At 45.2% G+C, this 14,550-nt stretch overlaps 1 protein-coding gene across 2 annotated transcripts in view; it reads right to left on the bottom strand.

Annotated features, from left to right (window-relative positions):
* IGSF11 (immunoglobulin superfamily member 11) overlaps window positions 1–8,008 on the bottom strand; it is a 103,911-nt gene extending 95,903 nt beyond the window's left edge. Inside the window, exon 1 of one of the 2 annotated variants that reach the window (XM_054269992.1) lies at window positions 7,931–8,008. In XM_054269992.1, the coding sequence (XP_054125967.1) occupies window positions 7,931–8,003 (73 nt within the window). In that variant the 5' untranslated portion in view covers window positions 8,004–8,008. Of the gene's footprint in view, window positions 1–7,352; window positions 7,598–7,930 lie in introns of those variants that run through there. The other variant, XM_054269994.1, reaches the window with a different exon arrangement.
* Between the last annotated feature and the right edge of the window lie 6,542 nt (window positions 8,009–14,550).

Below are 14,550 nucleotides of genomic sequence, written 5' to 3'. Positions count from 1 at the left end.
TGGAGTGAGAGCAAAGGAACAAAGTCAAAGAAAACAGAAAAAAATGGTGACTTCAGCAACATGTGCAGGAATTAGCTAAGAGTCACAGCAGGCTACAATTCCGCAGCGTCTAAAAGAGCGTAGGTAGGACTTGGAACAACCTGTCCCAGCACACTTAGAAGCTAAAACCCTGCAACTGATCTAAAGATACAAAGTAACAGTGACTGCTACACAATCAAATTTAACATCCCTGTGAGAAATACAGTATCAATTTTGCATTGTGCCTTTTACATGTTAGAAAAAACAATTAGAAGTAGAAAGGCTCAAAACAGTCCAACTCCAAAAGCAGTGGAACTGAAATTGTTACACTGTACAGTGGTGTGCGGAAGCAATCTCAGCATCATCACTGAGAAGGTACTCAGTGCTCTAAACAAAAAACTGCTGAGAAGCAAGAGAACACATTGTATGGCCAAACAACAGAAACAAGAAGTGATTCAGTCTAAACAGTTGCCTCATAAAATGGTAGATAGGACTGAAAACAAAACTGAAGGCCAAGTGCAAAAGCCAAAACACAATCACTTCAGTACATTTAAGAGACAAGTCCAGAAGTGCAGAACAGTTGAAGAAAGAAATTTCTCAAGTGGCTGTAACCAGCAAAGACCAGCAAACTCTTGCTAGGTCAGGTGGTTCTTGAAGTTGGTGTGCTCTTCATAAGGGAGCTACAGGCTAACCTGGAAGTGTCAGCAGGGCTTGGTTAAACCAGCCCCGTGCCCTAAGCCCATAAAAGTACACAATAAGGGACAAACCAAGCTCAGGGGAACTTATGGCCCTGCAATCCACTCTAATTTTGGAAGGAAAAGGACAGTACTAAGTAATTAATTTTCTGTCACTTCAAAGTGCACCTGCTAAACTGTTCTGGGCAGGATGCCAGTCCACTGCCAGACCTGTCCCCTGCTTGCCTGGCGTGGGAACTCCTCCCCTTGCCTTGCCCCAGTGGGGTTCAGGCCAGCTGAGGTCAGGCTGAGTCCAGAGCTGCTGCCCCACTCCTCAGTGCCCAGGCTCAGAGGCATGGGAGCCCCTCTCCCCCTGCCCTCGCTCTGGCCCTGATTACAAGGGATTACCCCCAGGTTTCTAACCAGTTCTGGGGTGGTTTAATCTATTCCTTAATATCTGGAAGAGAGACAGGAAGCTGGCAAAGTGATTTGGGCTAGCTGAGACAAAAGAAGATTGAGAGAGACTTCCAAGGGATCTGACAAAGCTGAGCAAGTGGGCAGCATAATGCAGGATGAAATTCAACATTACCAAACAGACAGTAATAAGAACTTGAGAGAATAATCTGAACTACTCATATACCATGGGGCTCTAATTCAAATGTAATCGCTTGAGAAAAATATCTTGGTATCACTGTGAACGGCTCAATGAAAACATCTGTTCAACATACAACGGTGGTCAAAGAAGCAAGCAAGCTGTCAGGGTGTCTAAAGGCAGAGGCTGAAAAGAAGAACGCTGGAAGTATTCTAATGCCACCATGAACACTGAAAGTGCACCCTCAGCTGGAATTGCTGGGGTTACTTCTGCATGGCACATTTGAAAATGCAGAAGGCAGAGAAAGGTTTTGTCATTCATCAGTCAAAAACACTTAATGGTCAAACACTGTTAAAATTGGGACAATTTAACTTGGAGATGAGTTAAATAGAAAGAAATTATCAAATAAGAATGAAAAAGTGAAACAGGTACATCTCTGTGAGTTTTGTTTGCTTGTGAGCTTTTTGTGTTTGCTTGTTTTTTCAAGAGAAAAAACGAAAGGTTGTTTAGCATAATTGAAGAGCAGGAAACATGACCAGACATAGGGAAAATATTGTCATTCTCCTTTTCTGGTTTTACTTTTTCTACTTCTTCTAAGCACAGACAATAATTAACTACCAAGAATGATTAGCCCATGTTATAGTCACGTCAAGACCTCAGCAGAAATCACAGAGGCCCATGCATTCATAAGGATATTGGGAACATCCACAGATACATCAGGTAGAACGAAAAAACCCCAAAAATAGAATGAAAAAAGCATAACATCACTATACCCTCATGCTTCCAGGCACTAGCCAACTTCTAATTAGTGGGGATTAGGAAGTAATCCCCCCAGTGGGCCTGCAGAGAGGGTGTGCTGCCCACTTGCTCCTGGCAGAGCTATTAATGTTCTGGGCAGAGGGAGAGCTGAGCCTGCAGCCCACCCGCAGCCTCTCAGCTCGGGAGGCCGAGGGCTTGGTGTGTCCTGGGCCACTGCACACCCACCCTGCTGGACACCAGCTCAGACACAGCACCAGGGGGCTCGCTCAGCCCAGCTCAACCTGGCCCCTGGCAAGAGGGAAGTTTTACATCTGCTGCTTTGCAAGTTGGGGGGCTTGCCTGAGGAAGGGGAGGAGATGGATGCTTTATTCATTCTGCATTGGTAGAAGGAATATATGACTTAATTCATTTTATGGCAAGGAAGTGGAGTGTGCTCATACCCTAAAATTAAGAGAAAATCAGGTTTTGTAGGCATTGAAGTCCAGAGCAATGCATACACCAGCCTATTCCTAGGGCAACCTGTAGCACAGACATGACACCAGACTCCCCTTTGCTAAATGTTTGGCATCAGTTTCTCACTGAGGAGGTTTTGGCACCTCCCATTGGATCATCCAGATTTGGCCATGGCAGCAGAGACCAATGGACTGACCCGACCCAGGACTGCCTAGACAGGCTGCTGCAGAAACGCACCACAGATTGTAAACAGGGTGTCACTGCCTCCCCACAAACAACACCCCTGGCTTCAACATTCCTGGTAAAATCAAAGCCCAGAGGTAACTGGAGTAAGTGGAGTTCAGATGCTGGCTTTCTCCTGCTGATGCTTGTGAAGCAGAAGCTCATGTTCTCATAGCTACGTTGGCTCATGAGAGTATGAGAAAATAACTGCACAAGTTTTTGTCCCTAAATAAGCAATTTGATGAGCATAATACCAAAATTACACTTGAAATTAGCTTCATGCAGAGATGCAAATGTACAAGTATTGCTATGCTGCCAGGAGGAGAGCTGTGGCTCTGCACATGCACAAATAATAAGGGACTGAGCTCAACCTGCCAGTCCTGTTCTGATTTCTCCAGTGACTGTTCCAGAAGGAGAAACAAATATTAACAAATATTTGCTGTATTTCCTAAATAGAAACTTGACTTTTTCAGTACAATGCTCTACAGCACAATGAATAAGGAAAGGACAAGAGCAGTGCACGTGTACATGGTGTTTGCATACGTGTCAAGATGGCAAAAATAAAGGGCAAAGACTGGGCACAGGTACTAGCAATTGCTGCAAGTTGGTTTTTATCTCTTTCAAATGCCCTTTTTAAATGTCCTGCAAAAACACAAAAGCAGCAACCACTAAAGCTTTACTGAAGTTACTTCCACTAAACCAAAACTGATCAAACATGGGATTTTTTGTAAAATCATAACTGCGTTTCAAAAGAAAAACAGGGAGAAAAAAAATCAAAATGTAGAAACATTCAGTTTAAGCATCTTTGGTATGAAAAATTTTGACTTTTCACATCAAAATATCTTTTTGCTTAGGGTACTTCCTTGTATTATAACAATACAACTCCACAAAGAGACAAAATATCAGTGTCCTAAGATGGAATTTATCTCAAAAATTTCCTTTCAAAACCATCAAAGCATTTGACTTCCACTTCCATTTAGAATGAAGCCAAATTCCTCAATTCTGATGAAATAGAGCAGCCCAATATGTGCAGTGAAAAAAAAGGCAGAAGCCAGGACACAAGTGACCTCCAAAACCAAAGAGATGAAAACTTCTAAGAAAAACAAAAACCAGCTTAAAAGTTCACTCTGCACAGTAAAAAATATTGTGCTTTCTCCCTGGTGCACAAGGCATGAAACAGTTGCAAGAATAAAGTGAGGCATATGACCAGGAGCCCTGTAATTGTGACTTCTCTAAAGGAGAGGCTGGGCAAATGTCCTACCTGACAGCAAGAAAATAATTTCATCTCTGCACAAGTCAGTTTTCCATGCTGTAAATCAAACCGACTTCCCTCACAAAGTAAGTTTGGAGACTCTCAATTAGATAATGTTTATAAATAACTGTGCAAACACAGGGTAGTAATAACCAGAGAACTGTCTTTGCTACATTGCTGTCTGTTAAACAACCAGGAGCTAAATTTTTCTCTGAACACTTACAAAAGGGAAGGCAGCACTAATGCTCCTCAAGGAGGAAACTACAAAGAACAGATTTTCAGTGCATGCACTTCTCCTTGAAATAAACTGTGTTAAAAGCACTTTACTTAAAAAGCACGATGATAGTAGCATCCTGCTAAATATAGATGACTCACCACAATTTAGTAGTGAACATCCCTAAAGAGGACCATTACATTATTGCTTAACCTGCTGCATAAATTTAAGCATCCTCCTGTGGTTACAGTTTGTTCCAAGACACTCAAGACTACTACCAGCATCCACTGACCTTCAGTGGGTCACAAGGTCTCTCTGAGTCTTGCCTTCTCCATCTGTACTATTGGTACAAGAATAAAAACACTACTCTCCCAAGAAGGCAGGAAAAATAATTCCTAAGTTTCCTAAGTTAAGGAGTTGTTTATACCATACTTTGTATATCCATATTACTACTGAGCGACTAAATATAGCTGCTCCTGAGGCACTCTGAGATCCCTTGAGAACAGAATCTTATAAAAAGAAAATTGCAGTTTAGGCAATACTGAAGAAACAGTGATAAAGAATTGGTTTCCAAAATAAGGGAATGATGCCCACTTCAAAAAAAAGTAGTTAATGCATCTGTGCCTACCGCTGGGGACCAAGGTCAGGTCACGAGCAAAATGATTTATCTACACGTCACAAAACCACACAGCTTGACACAAATGGCAATCTGTTCCAAAAAAGCACTGCAAAAGCATGGAAGGGCAAGGGAGTGACACAGTACTCCCTTTCTAGGGCTGAGGACCTGGTGCAGGGCTGGGAAGCATGGGTGGGTAGGACAAGGGTGCTGCAAGGCCAAAAGAGTTTCAGCTGTGAGAACCTCAGACCGACGGTAGGGCGACTCCAACAAGTCATGTGAGGAGTCGTAGACCTGCTGTTGCATTAATCCACTACAGCCAGGCACCCTCACCCCCTGCTCTTGCAAGATCCATCTGCAGTGGACTGTAACACACTGAAATCTCACCTGTTGCAGTTCTGTGTCACAGGATCCAAACACCATGCAGTTAAAAAACACGTCAGCTCTGCACTCTGACTGTACCCGATGTGTGATTTCTACCACATTTGACAATTTACAGGATGCTATTTCTGGAGACATAGGAGGATTGATTAGCAATCCCAGGTTTAGTTTCAAAGCTCTAAAGAGAATTCCCTCCTATCTTTCCCTAGATTCCTCCTTGGAAAATATTATTTCCACAACACATTATTACGGTTATAATGTTTTAGAGGGAAAACATAGATGCTGCCCTTGGCCCAGGACATTAACATGGGTATAATAGGGCCAGAAAATGGGCAACTAGCACCAGTTACAAAGGATAATTCTTATTCTAAAAATTGCAAAGCAACATAAGAAAATAGCTCTATAATAATTGACTGAAATATCACTATGAAGTCTAATTTTATTTTATTGTAGGTATAAAGTGTGAGAATGATGAAATGACCTCCAAAGTCTTTTTTCCCCCCAACAACTTTCATTTTCTTGGCATTAAGTATTTTGCCTGATTATACACTCTTACAGTTTCAGATCCTTCTTTTAAATCTTATTTTTAACTTAGGAATCACTTTGCATATGACCCCTCATTTTCTTCTATCTTCTAAACCAGTCTAAAATCTCAAAAATGGGGAAAAAAATTTAAAAATCACTCTTCCTAACCATACTTGGCAGCCCAGAGTAGAAACACACTTACTAATCTTCTGCAAATGTTGTTTAGAAAAAACTCTCCCAATTTAATTTCAGCTTTCCTGGGTGTATGTCTGTTCCTTATCCCTTACAGTGTTTTCTTTTCAAACTCAAGAACCACCGAAAAATATGGCCATGTTGTGTTCCACAAAAATAACTGTGTACCACAGCTATTTTCATCTACCACCATCTTCTAAAGACTTTTCCTAAGACAAAATGAAAAAAAAAAGCCAAGGTTGAGACATAGGTGTTTCATTCAGGTAACTATGAAGTCTTAAAGGAAATTGCAAGAAAAACCATTACACTATTGGAGATAAATATTTCATGGAAAAGGGTGTTTTCACACCTAGTTCTGTCCAATGTCACTGTCCCCATGTGCCCTCAACAAAAAAAAAAGTAAATATTGAGTCAATTGCTTAAAAGGATGATTAAATATCCCTTCAATTTTAACCTTATATCTGATTACTGTTGTATGTTTTTGCAGTGACATCATGTCAACAGGACTTCACCACTTATATGACATTAACTGGAGCAAGTCCAGTAACTCCATAGACATTTACACCTTTGCAATGGCTGCAGGCAAAAAAACCCTGTAGCACTGAGAACCTGAAAATAATTGAACTTGCTTTCCAAATTGGAAAAAGGGAGAAAAGAAAATCAATAGTGTGAAGTATGAAAGCTGAGATTATTTCTTTCAACTTAATGCTAGTAAACTTTATTTTTTTTTTTTCCATAATTCATCTCTTTGAAGTCAGCAGGTGCAATTTCCAGTTAATGCATGAGACTCAGACTCCCAAACATTTTCTGAGGACAGGAATGCAGGGTGCATTTGAGGCTGAAGCATTTGTGAAAAGTTCATTTATCCATCACAAGACTTGTTTCTAACCAAGTCCTGCATAGAGGGGAAAGCCTGCTGTGCCTTGCAGGGCAGTGAGAGCTCGGCACAGCCACCCAAGCAGCAGACTCCACCCATATCCCGACTGTGAGGAGGTTTCATCTAGACATTGCTGAGACATCTCTGGTCCTCTCATGAGAGATCCCATTGTTTCTTACTGTCCTCCCTCTGTCTCAGGGACCTCTTGCAGCAAGTTTCCCAGTTTCCCAGCAGTGAAGGTGGCCCAGCTGTCTCAAAGCTGTGAGCTGCTCACTGTTGAGCTGAGCTCTGCAAAACTGCTTAGCGAGTGTCTGCATTAAAGGCCAGACCTTAAGAAAATTGCCATGTGAACCTCTGCAAACCATAACCGAGCGGGCTGCTCTAAAGTTTAGCATTACTTGAAAGGAGGCATTGCCACCTGATCAACAGATGAGCCTGAACATCTTGCACTTGGTAGTTTCTTCTGCTGCCCTTAATGCAGCACCTCCTGGTGCTCCCCGGCAATGCACTAAGTGATGTGAGTAGCATCTGTCATACGCAATTTGTTTCCTCTCCGCACAGAGCCCAGGGAACACACCTTATTTTGGAAGGGCTATAGGGGGCGGGAGGTGCTGGAGCCTCCACGTCCCCGGGGGCAGGCACGTATCTCAGAGCTGAAGCGGTGCGCCGTGTGCCTGGAAGGAGGAGGCACAGGAGAGGATGGGGGGGACACAGGGGGCTCCGAGCAGCCTGTCACCATCTCTGCGGAAAGTTCCCTGCTGCCTCAGGGCCTGAGGGATAGACCAGAGTTTTCCACACAGGTGAGCTTACCAAGGGGCTAGGCCCTGACAACTGAGCATAACGTGAAGCCCAGTTTCAAGCAAGTTTTACGGCACGGTAAAAAATAAATTAAATAAAATATGTATATATAAGAATAGAAGGAAGGATGGTGCAGCGGAGGCAGCAGAAGGAGCCGAGCAGAGCAGCGCTCCTTCCCCACGCCTGCCTGCAAAAGCGCTCGCCCGCCGCCGCATTCCCGAGCATCCCCGGCGGGACCGCAATCAAAACTTCCCCACGCGCGGGGCACCGCCGTGGCACCGGCGGCGGCGACCCCGCGGCCGCAGGGCGATGCCCCGTGCCGGGCGCCGCGCCCCGCTCCGCCCGTGCAGCACTCACCTCTCAGGGCCAGGAGCGCGGCCAGGGCTGCCGGCACCCACCTCCCGCCGCCGCCGGGGCGCCGCCGCGTCATGCCGGGCCGGGCGAGGGGCGCGGAGCGGGCCGCCGAGCCCTGCCTTTCCCCGCCGCCGCCGCAGGTGCCGCCGCCGGTGGTGCCGCCGCCGTCCCGGGACCGCCCGCTCGCGGCGAGGCTCCGCCGTGCCCCAAGCCCCGGTCGCCCGGGGAGGGCGGCAGGCACGGCGGCCGGACCGAGAGCGCAGCCTGGCGGCCCCGAGCCGCCCCCGCAACCCGCCGGGCTGCGGCTGTCACCCCCCGCGCGGCACCGTCCCGGCGCGCAGCGGCACGTCCCACCACCCTCCTCCTCTCTCCGCGCAAATTGGGGGTTCCCCCCTCCTCCCCTTCCCCGCCAACCCGATGCCGCCGCATCCGTAGGGATGCTACACGGGCCAGGGCGTGGAGGTGCGGTCCAGCGCAGGGCTGGAGACTGCCCCCCCACCGCTCCTCCGGATCATCGCGGCAGCGTGGGGGCTTCTTCTTTCCGGAGCCTGCCTACAGCTGCATTGAAGACGGCAGCGGCAGCGCACAGCAAAATATTTGGGATGGTCTGCATGGGACTGGTCGCCGCTGCAGCGCACGGTATAAACACTGCAAAGGTATGAACCACCCTAACTCCGCCATGCAGGAGCCTGGGAAACACGAGCATTCCGCACTCCTGTAAAACCGACCAAGGTATCTTCAAAGGGTGTGAGGCAGGTCTCGGAGTTGGGGAACTGCAATACTGTGTAACGCAGGAATCGCCAACAAGTTGTGTCACAAGCTTAAGTCAGTGCAGTTCTTAAGGCTGCGCAGAAAAATTAATCAGTTGAAAATCAGCACACATCAAGTGTATGTAGAGGGTAGAAAAGGAGAAAGGGAACCCTTTATGAATTTAGGATGAGCTTGTGGGGAAAGGAACAAGCAGAAAGCTTGAACAAAATGACTCCTCACACACAGCCAGCTCCCTGTCCAAGTCTGATCATGGTAGTTTTGCTTTGTGAAAAAAAGCAATTTGACAAGGAAAACTCTCTAACAATTCTGTCAAATGTCCAATTGCTTCATTCCCTCACTCAACGTTTCCTCCCCAGCAAAGCACAGCTATGCAGCCTTTGCATCCTGCAGGCAGCAAATCCATCTTGTCATGCTTCTCCCCACCTCCAGTCACAGTCCCTGGGAGCATCCCCCTGCCCAGACTACCCTATTGTTCAGCACTGTTCAGGTTTCTGCCTCCTCAGTTGTCTCAAAAGGCGCTCTGACCCTTTACATGGCTCCACTACCCCTGTGAAGAGTGGTGGAGGAGAGCTGCACCCAGGAGTGAAGATGGCAAGGAAAGGTCTCAGGGGTAGAAAAACATAAATTTCTTTAAGAACCATGCAAAAAAAGCAAGCTGGTGCCCATAACAACAGCATGTGGAAAGCTAACTACCATTTCACCAGCCTTGGTTAGCCTAGGTTAAGCTCTGCCTTGGACAGCATCAAGCTTTGGCAAACCTCTACCAGAGGACTAGGTAAAAATGTCACCCCAGCAGTCCAGGTTTACCAGTTATCTTGGTTCTGAAATAAAACTACTAACTCTGTTTACAAGGAGCAATGGTTGACCTACCCTTATCAGGCAGCAAAATTGCTCACTGCCACATGCGCTGGGATTTCATTCAGCAAGTGGTGGCTCAGAAAGTCGAGAAGGCATCACATGGTGACTCAGGGGATGTACCCTTTAGTCTCTTTGCAGGTTGGTCTGGTGCATGCTGCATGTTCTCCAACATCAAACCTGATGAGGCAGGTGTTCTGACAGCTCTAGCACTCTAGCAAAGCACCCTCCACCCCAGCCCTGCCATGGGCAGGCAGACTTAAAGAGGATTTTGCTCCATTAAGGAGCCAGCTCTTGGCAAAGGCTCAAGCAGCTGAAGCATAACGCTTCAGAAAAGCATCAAAGGGAGAGCCATAGCCCAGCTGTTCCCCTCATTCTGTGGCAATATGGGAATTGAAGTTTTCTCAGACTCTCTCAGATTGCTTCTCTTTTCTCCAGCTGACTTGCTGCATTTTTCATCAAGCAAAAGGACAAAGGAAAATGATGATTTTATGATCAGAAGCAGTTCCAGGAAACCTCCATCCTTGCGCATACACACAGTGACCACCTTGAGGAATACAACGAGTATGTCCACACATTCACTTACAATGAAGGCTCATGAATGTTTCTTGCCAAACATAACCTCCTTCAGCAAACTCAAGGGCAGAGAGCACAGAGCATATTTGGCACAGTGGCCTGCCACTGCCCTTACTCCTGCAGATCACTTCCAAGAAAGAAAAGATGCAAAGACAAATCAAGTGAAAACAAGAAAAATTGCATATTCTCCCTAGGACTGCCGCACTGCCTTCCTGATCTGCCAAGACTTGGAAGCTGTCTTGACCTAATGGAAATAAGTGTGTTTTTTAGTATAAGGACACAGTGCATTTAGCAAATGCCATCCCAGCTCACTTTGGACTGTTCCTTGCATCCTGCTGTGCATCAGCTGGCAGGTAAACAGCAAAGATCAGTTCACCCTCTACAGTAAATGAATTAATGTGCTTCCTAAAAAGTGCAGTGAGCATAATGTGAACTGAGAGCCTGGTGGTCAGAGAAAGCATTTTTGCCCAAAATGGACCCAAACGACTCCCTCCTGATGCAAGCTGCTAGGATCAGGGAGCATTTTAATCAGCTTTCAGACCTGGTCACCGGCAGCAGATACTGTACCATACCTACAAACCACAGTGACACAGCAAGTGACTTTAGCTGCTTCTTGTAGCAACAGCAAGAACAATCTGTGGCCACACTCCAGAAGGATGGAGCAGCCACAGGGAATAATAATCTTCAGATGCACCAGTCAGTCCTCTCACTCTGGCTCCCTCTTCACCTTATCACCACTTCCAAAAATAGGTTACAGATTGTACAGAAAGGACGTGGCCGAGGAGATACTGTTCCTGGAACTCTGAATTTCTACTTCAGCTGTCCTTGAGCCTCCACAAAATATTAGACTTATGCCAACCATTTATCCAGGGAGTGCAGCACACTCTAGCCTGTTGGACACTAGAGCTATGAGCACAGATATTTGCTGCTCTAGCAGTCCATTTTCCCACCAGTGAGTGTCTATACCTCTTCCTCGGCATCGATGGAGTAGTACATCATGGACAGAGGAGATGTGATTTGCCATATCCCAGGCTACATTGCTCAGAAGAACACACAAGGATCCTTTAACTGAAGAGCTAAGATACTTCCAAGATTGTGCATGTTAGGCTGGACAAGGATAGAAAAAAAAAAAAGAAAAATAAAAAAGAAAGAAAGAAACCACTCCCACCTTCTTCTTTTGAAAGAATTATGATAAGTAATGTAATTCTCATGTCTCAATGAAAAACATCTCTGTGAGTCAAATTTGAAAAGAAAGCTTTTTTCCAGGATGATGCTACCTTTTTTTTTCCCTTTTGCCTTAACATGGCTCTAAAAATCCAGTGGGGATGCAGTTGGGTTCAAGGGCTGCAATAGATGCCAGGCCTTACATCACCATTGCTGTCTCCCAGCTTGTTACTGGGTTATCTATTGTCAGATGGGAATTTATTGAAGGTGACATTGCTTACAAATTGATCAAAATCAGCTTCAGTGAGGTGTCCTTCCAAGATATAAAAAGATGGATAAAATTCACTCAGTTGACCATTAATAACTTCAGTCTGTGAAATTGGTTATCTCCCTTTGACAGACGAAATAGAGTTTGCAGATTGAACTGTTTTAATCCTATCTGAGAAGAAATATGACAGCCCTTCAAATATATACCAAATTAACTATGTCTGTACCTTTTCAATAAAACTAATTCAAACAAAACCCTGGGTTTATTTTGCTGAACACCTGTGTATACAAAACAGAGGTCACTAAATAGAAGAAAAAACAGTGATAACTCTGTCAACTTGTCTATCACAGGTTTTTTTTCTTACTGGACACAGGACTGGTTATGTGGGAATTCTGTCCCAAGTGTAAAGGTTTGTGCTTTTGAAAGCCTGCATAGTGGAACAAGCAGGAGCATCAGGAGGGAGATGTGCCCTCACTGTCCAGCACCAGGTGCAGTCCAGTGCAGGTGCTGTGTATCCAATGCATGGCCAGCATAGGCTTTTGGGTGAGCCCTGTCCAGTCCATGTGTTGGTCAGGATAACCTGATCCCTGGCACAGCAATGGCCTATGCTTGCATGTCAGCCACGTAGGGAGACCACAGGAATATCTGAGGGAAACCAGCCCTGAAACAACAAGCAGATTTCCACACTCCTTCGATGCCAGATGGCAGGAGCGGATGTGTCCATGGAAACCCGGGTGGATTAGGCATACCTTCAAACTTCTCAGCACTCAAGTAGGCCATTGCATTGTTTCTTTCTCCAAGGCCACTTTGACCCACACATCAAGAGCCATCTCTCTCTGCTGTCCCCACTTCATGAGCAGGGAGCCACATAGCAAAACTGCAGGAGCTGGGCTGAGACACTGCTTCCCCTAGATCTTTCTACCCTCGTGGCCACACTGGTCTGGCTGGTTTCTTCACCTGGGCCTGTAGCACCTGTGACATGCTGATTTTGCTCAGTGCACTGCAAGGTGCTCCCCTCCACACTAGTATGGGGAATAAATAAATTTCTATGCACCCCATTCACGCAATTTCTGACTATGCATTGGGAGTATCCCAATGCACTTTGATATAATCATCAATCTAACCAATTCTCTGCATATTTTTACATCTCCTGAGTTTTCCTTGGCTGTTCCCACAGTAAAAGCAAACCTCCTCCACTACAAAATCCTCTTCTCTCCCCTCCTCTCCTGCCCAATCATCCAGTGTTCTGGTGTCTACAAAATCAAAGCTTTTAATTTAATATTTTGAAATCCTTCATCTCCTACTCACTCCCCCAAATCCTGCCCATGCAGACATGTTTGAAACAAATTGGTCCCCAAGGTTCTGACTAAATCTTTCTTTGGACACGCTGTTCTTGCTGTGGTTAACAACTGTCCATTGTACCCTGTCAGACACACGCTGCCACCCCTCTTAGGAAACAGGGGATGCTGCATCCACATAAAAGCATTTCATAATGCTGCCATTTACATAACAACTTTCTAAATTGTACATCGACACATTTCCCCAAATCATTACAGTAGGTGAATTAAATCTTCCACTAAACACCAGCAAATGGTGGTAATGACAACTCTTCTAAGTAGCACACCCCATAAATCCCAGAAAATGGAAATCAATCACTCTTCCTTTTTTTTCCTCAGAACTGCTGAAATTTATCACACACAGCTGTGACAGAAAATAAATAGATGACAAAATTGAGAAGAAATACACTAAAGTTAGGACTCACGTGGATGTATTCCTGCAGTTGCAATACAAAATGGGTCTTTGAGAATCTTGTTTAGTAGCAGTGTTGCTGTGGCTGTGATGGTCTAAAGATATGTGAGGTGCAATAATTTCTATGGAGAAGCAATAACTTTTACTATACCAGCTGATGTAGCTGAAAACACCAACACGCTTTTGGGCACATTGACCTAAAGAAGAGCTTCCATGCTTGAAAACTAATCTGTTTTTTTTCCTTATTACATCTGCTGGTCTAATAAAAGATATTGCAGTTTTCTGCATTTCTTAACTCTTTGATGTTCATTAGCAACTAGTAACCACACATAATGTTTTTTCAGCCACTTACTTGCTTTTCCAATGAGGACTGAAAATGGATAAGGAATTCAGAAACACAAGAGGCTCAAATCCTTGTGCCAGTGGACATATGGCCACTTCTCTTAATTTTGATATCACTAATGGTGCCTGTATCCAAAACTTGCAAAAATAACTTTTCATCCACAAAGTTACCCACAAAAGCCAGAGATATCTCACATAGTGGTGAAAACCCTTGGGATATACAGGACAGTTTGAGAGAACAGGACAGGAAGATCCACATGCAGCAAACACCAGCTTTCCAAGCTCATAGAGCAGTGTAGGTATCTCTCCAACACCTTCAGGGCTGTTTCCAGTTCCAGACGGTTGCTTGGCTCAGGGACCACAGCAGTGTCTGTTACCCTGCAGCTGAGCAAAGCATCTGTCTTGGACTGATGGAAGAGAAAGTTCAGATCTTTGGCATCCACAGTGCAATGTACCCGTGGATGAGACAGGTGACCTATGCAATGATGAGGGGGATACATGATACTGGCCCAAAGGTCAGTTTGGGCAAGGTTTCTCCCCTCTAAAGCATGATGGTACTTATTACCACCACTCTGAAATGGCTGTTAAATACACCTCAACCCTCTCCTCAGTGTTTTCGTAGGAGAAATGTTCAGCGTCTTCTGAGTCTGACTTAATCCTTCAACACAGGGAGCCAATGGCATCCCAAGGGTGACTCCTACAAAATCTCAGCAGCCACATGGCAGCAGATGTCATCTTATGTTTAGAAGCAACATAAGAATGAAGTAATATCAAAACAAAACTAACCTTGCACTTTGACACGGCCTGCTGGCTAACATTTCTGATTTCCCCTGCTCCACTTCAGACTCAAATCTCTCCTTGTTGCAGCATTTGCTAGGCTGCTGGGAAGCTGCTCTGA

The sequence above is a fragment of the Melozone crissalis genome, unplaced genomic scaffold (assembly GCF_028551555.1).
Source record: "Melozone crissalis strain CALT ecotype California unplaced genomic scaffold, PUWL_Pcris_2 ptg000008l_1, whole genome shotgun sequence".
Lineage (NCBI taxonomy): Eukaryota > Metazoa > Chordata > Aves > Passeriformes > Passerellidae > Melozone > Melozone crissalis.
The sequence above is the reverse complement of the archived record's forward strand: the minus strand, read 5'-3'. Positions and strand labels throughout refer to the sequence as shown.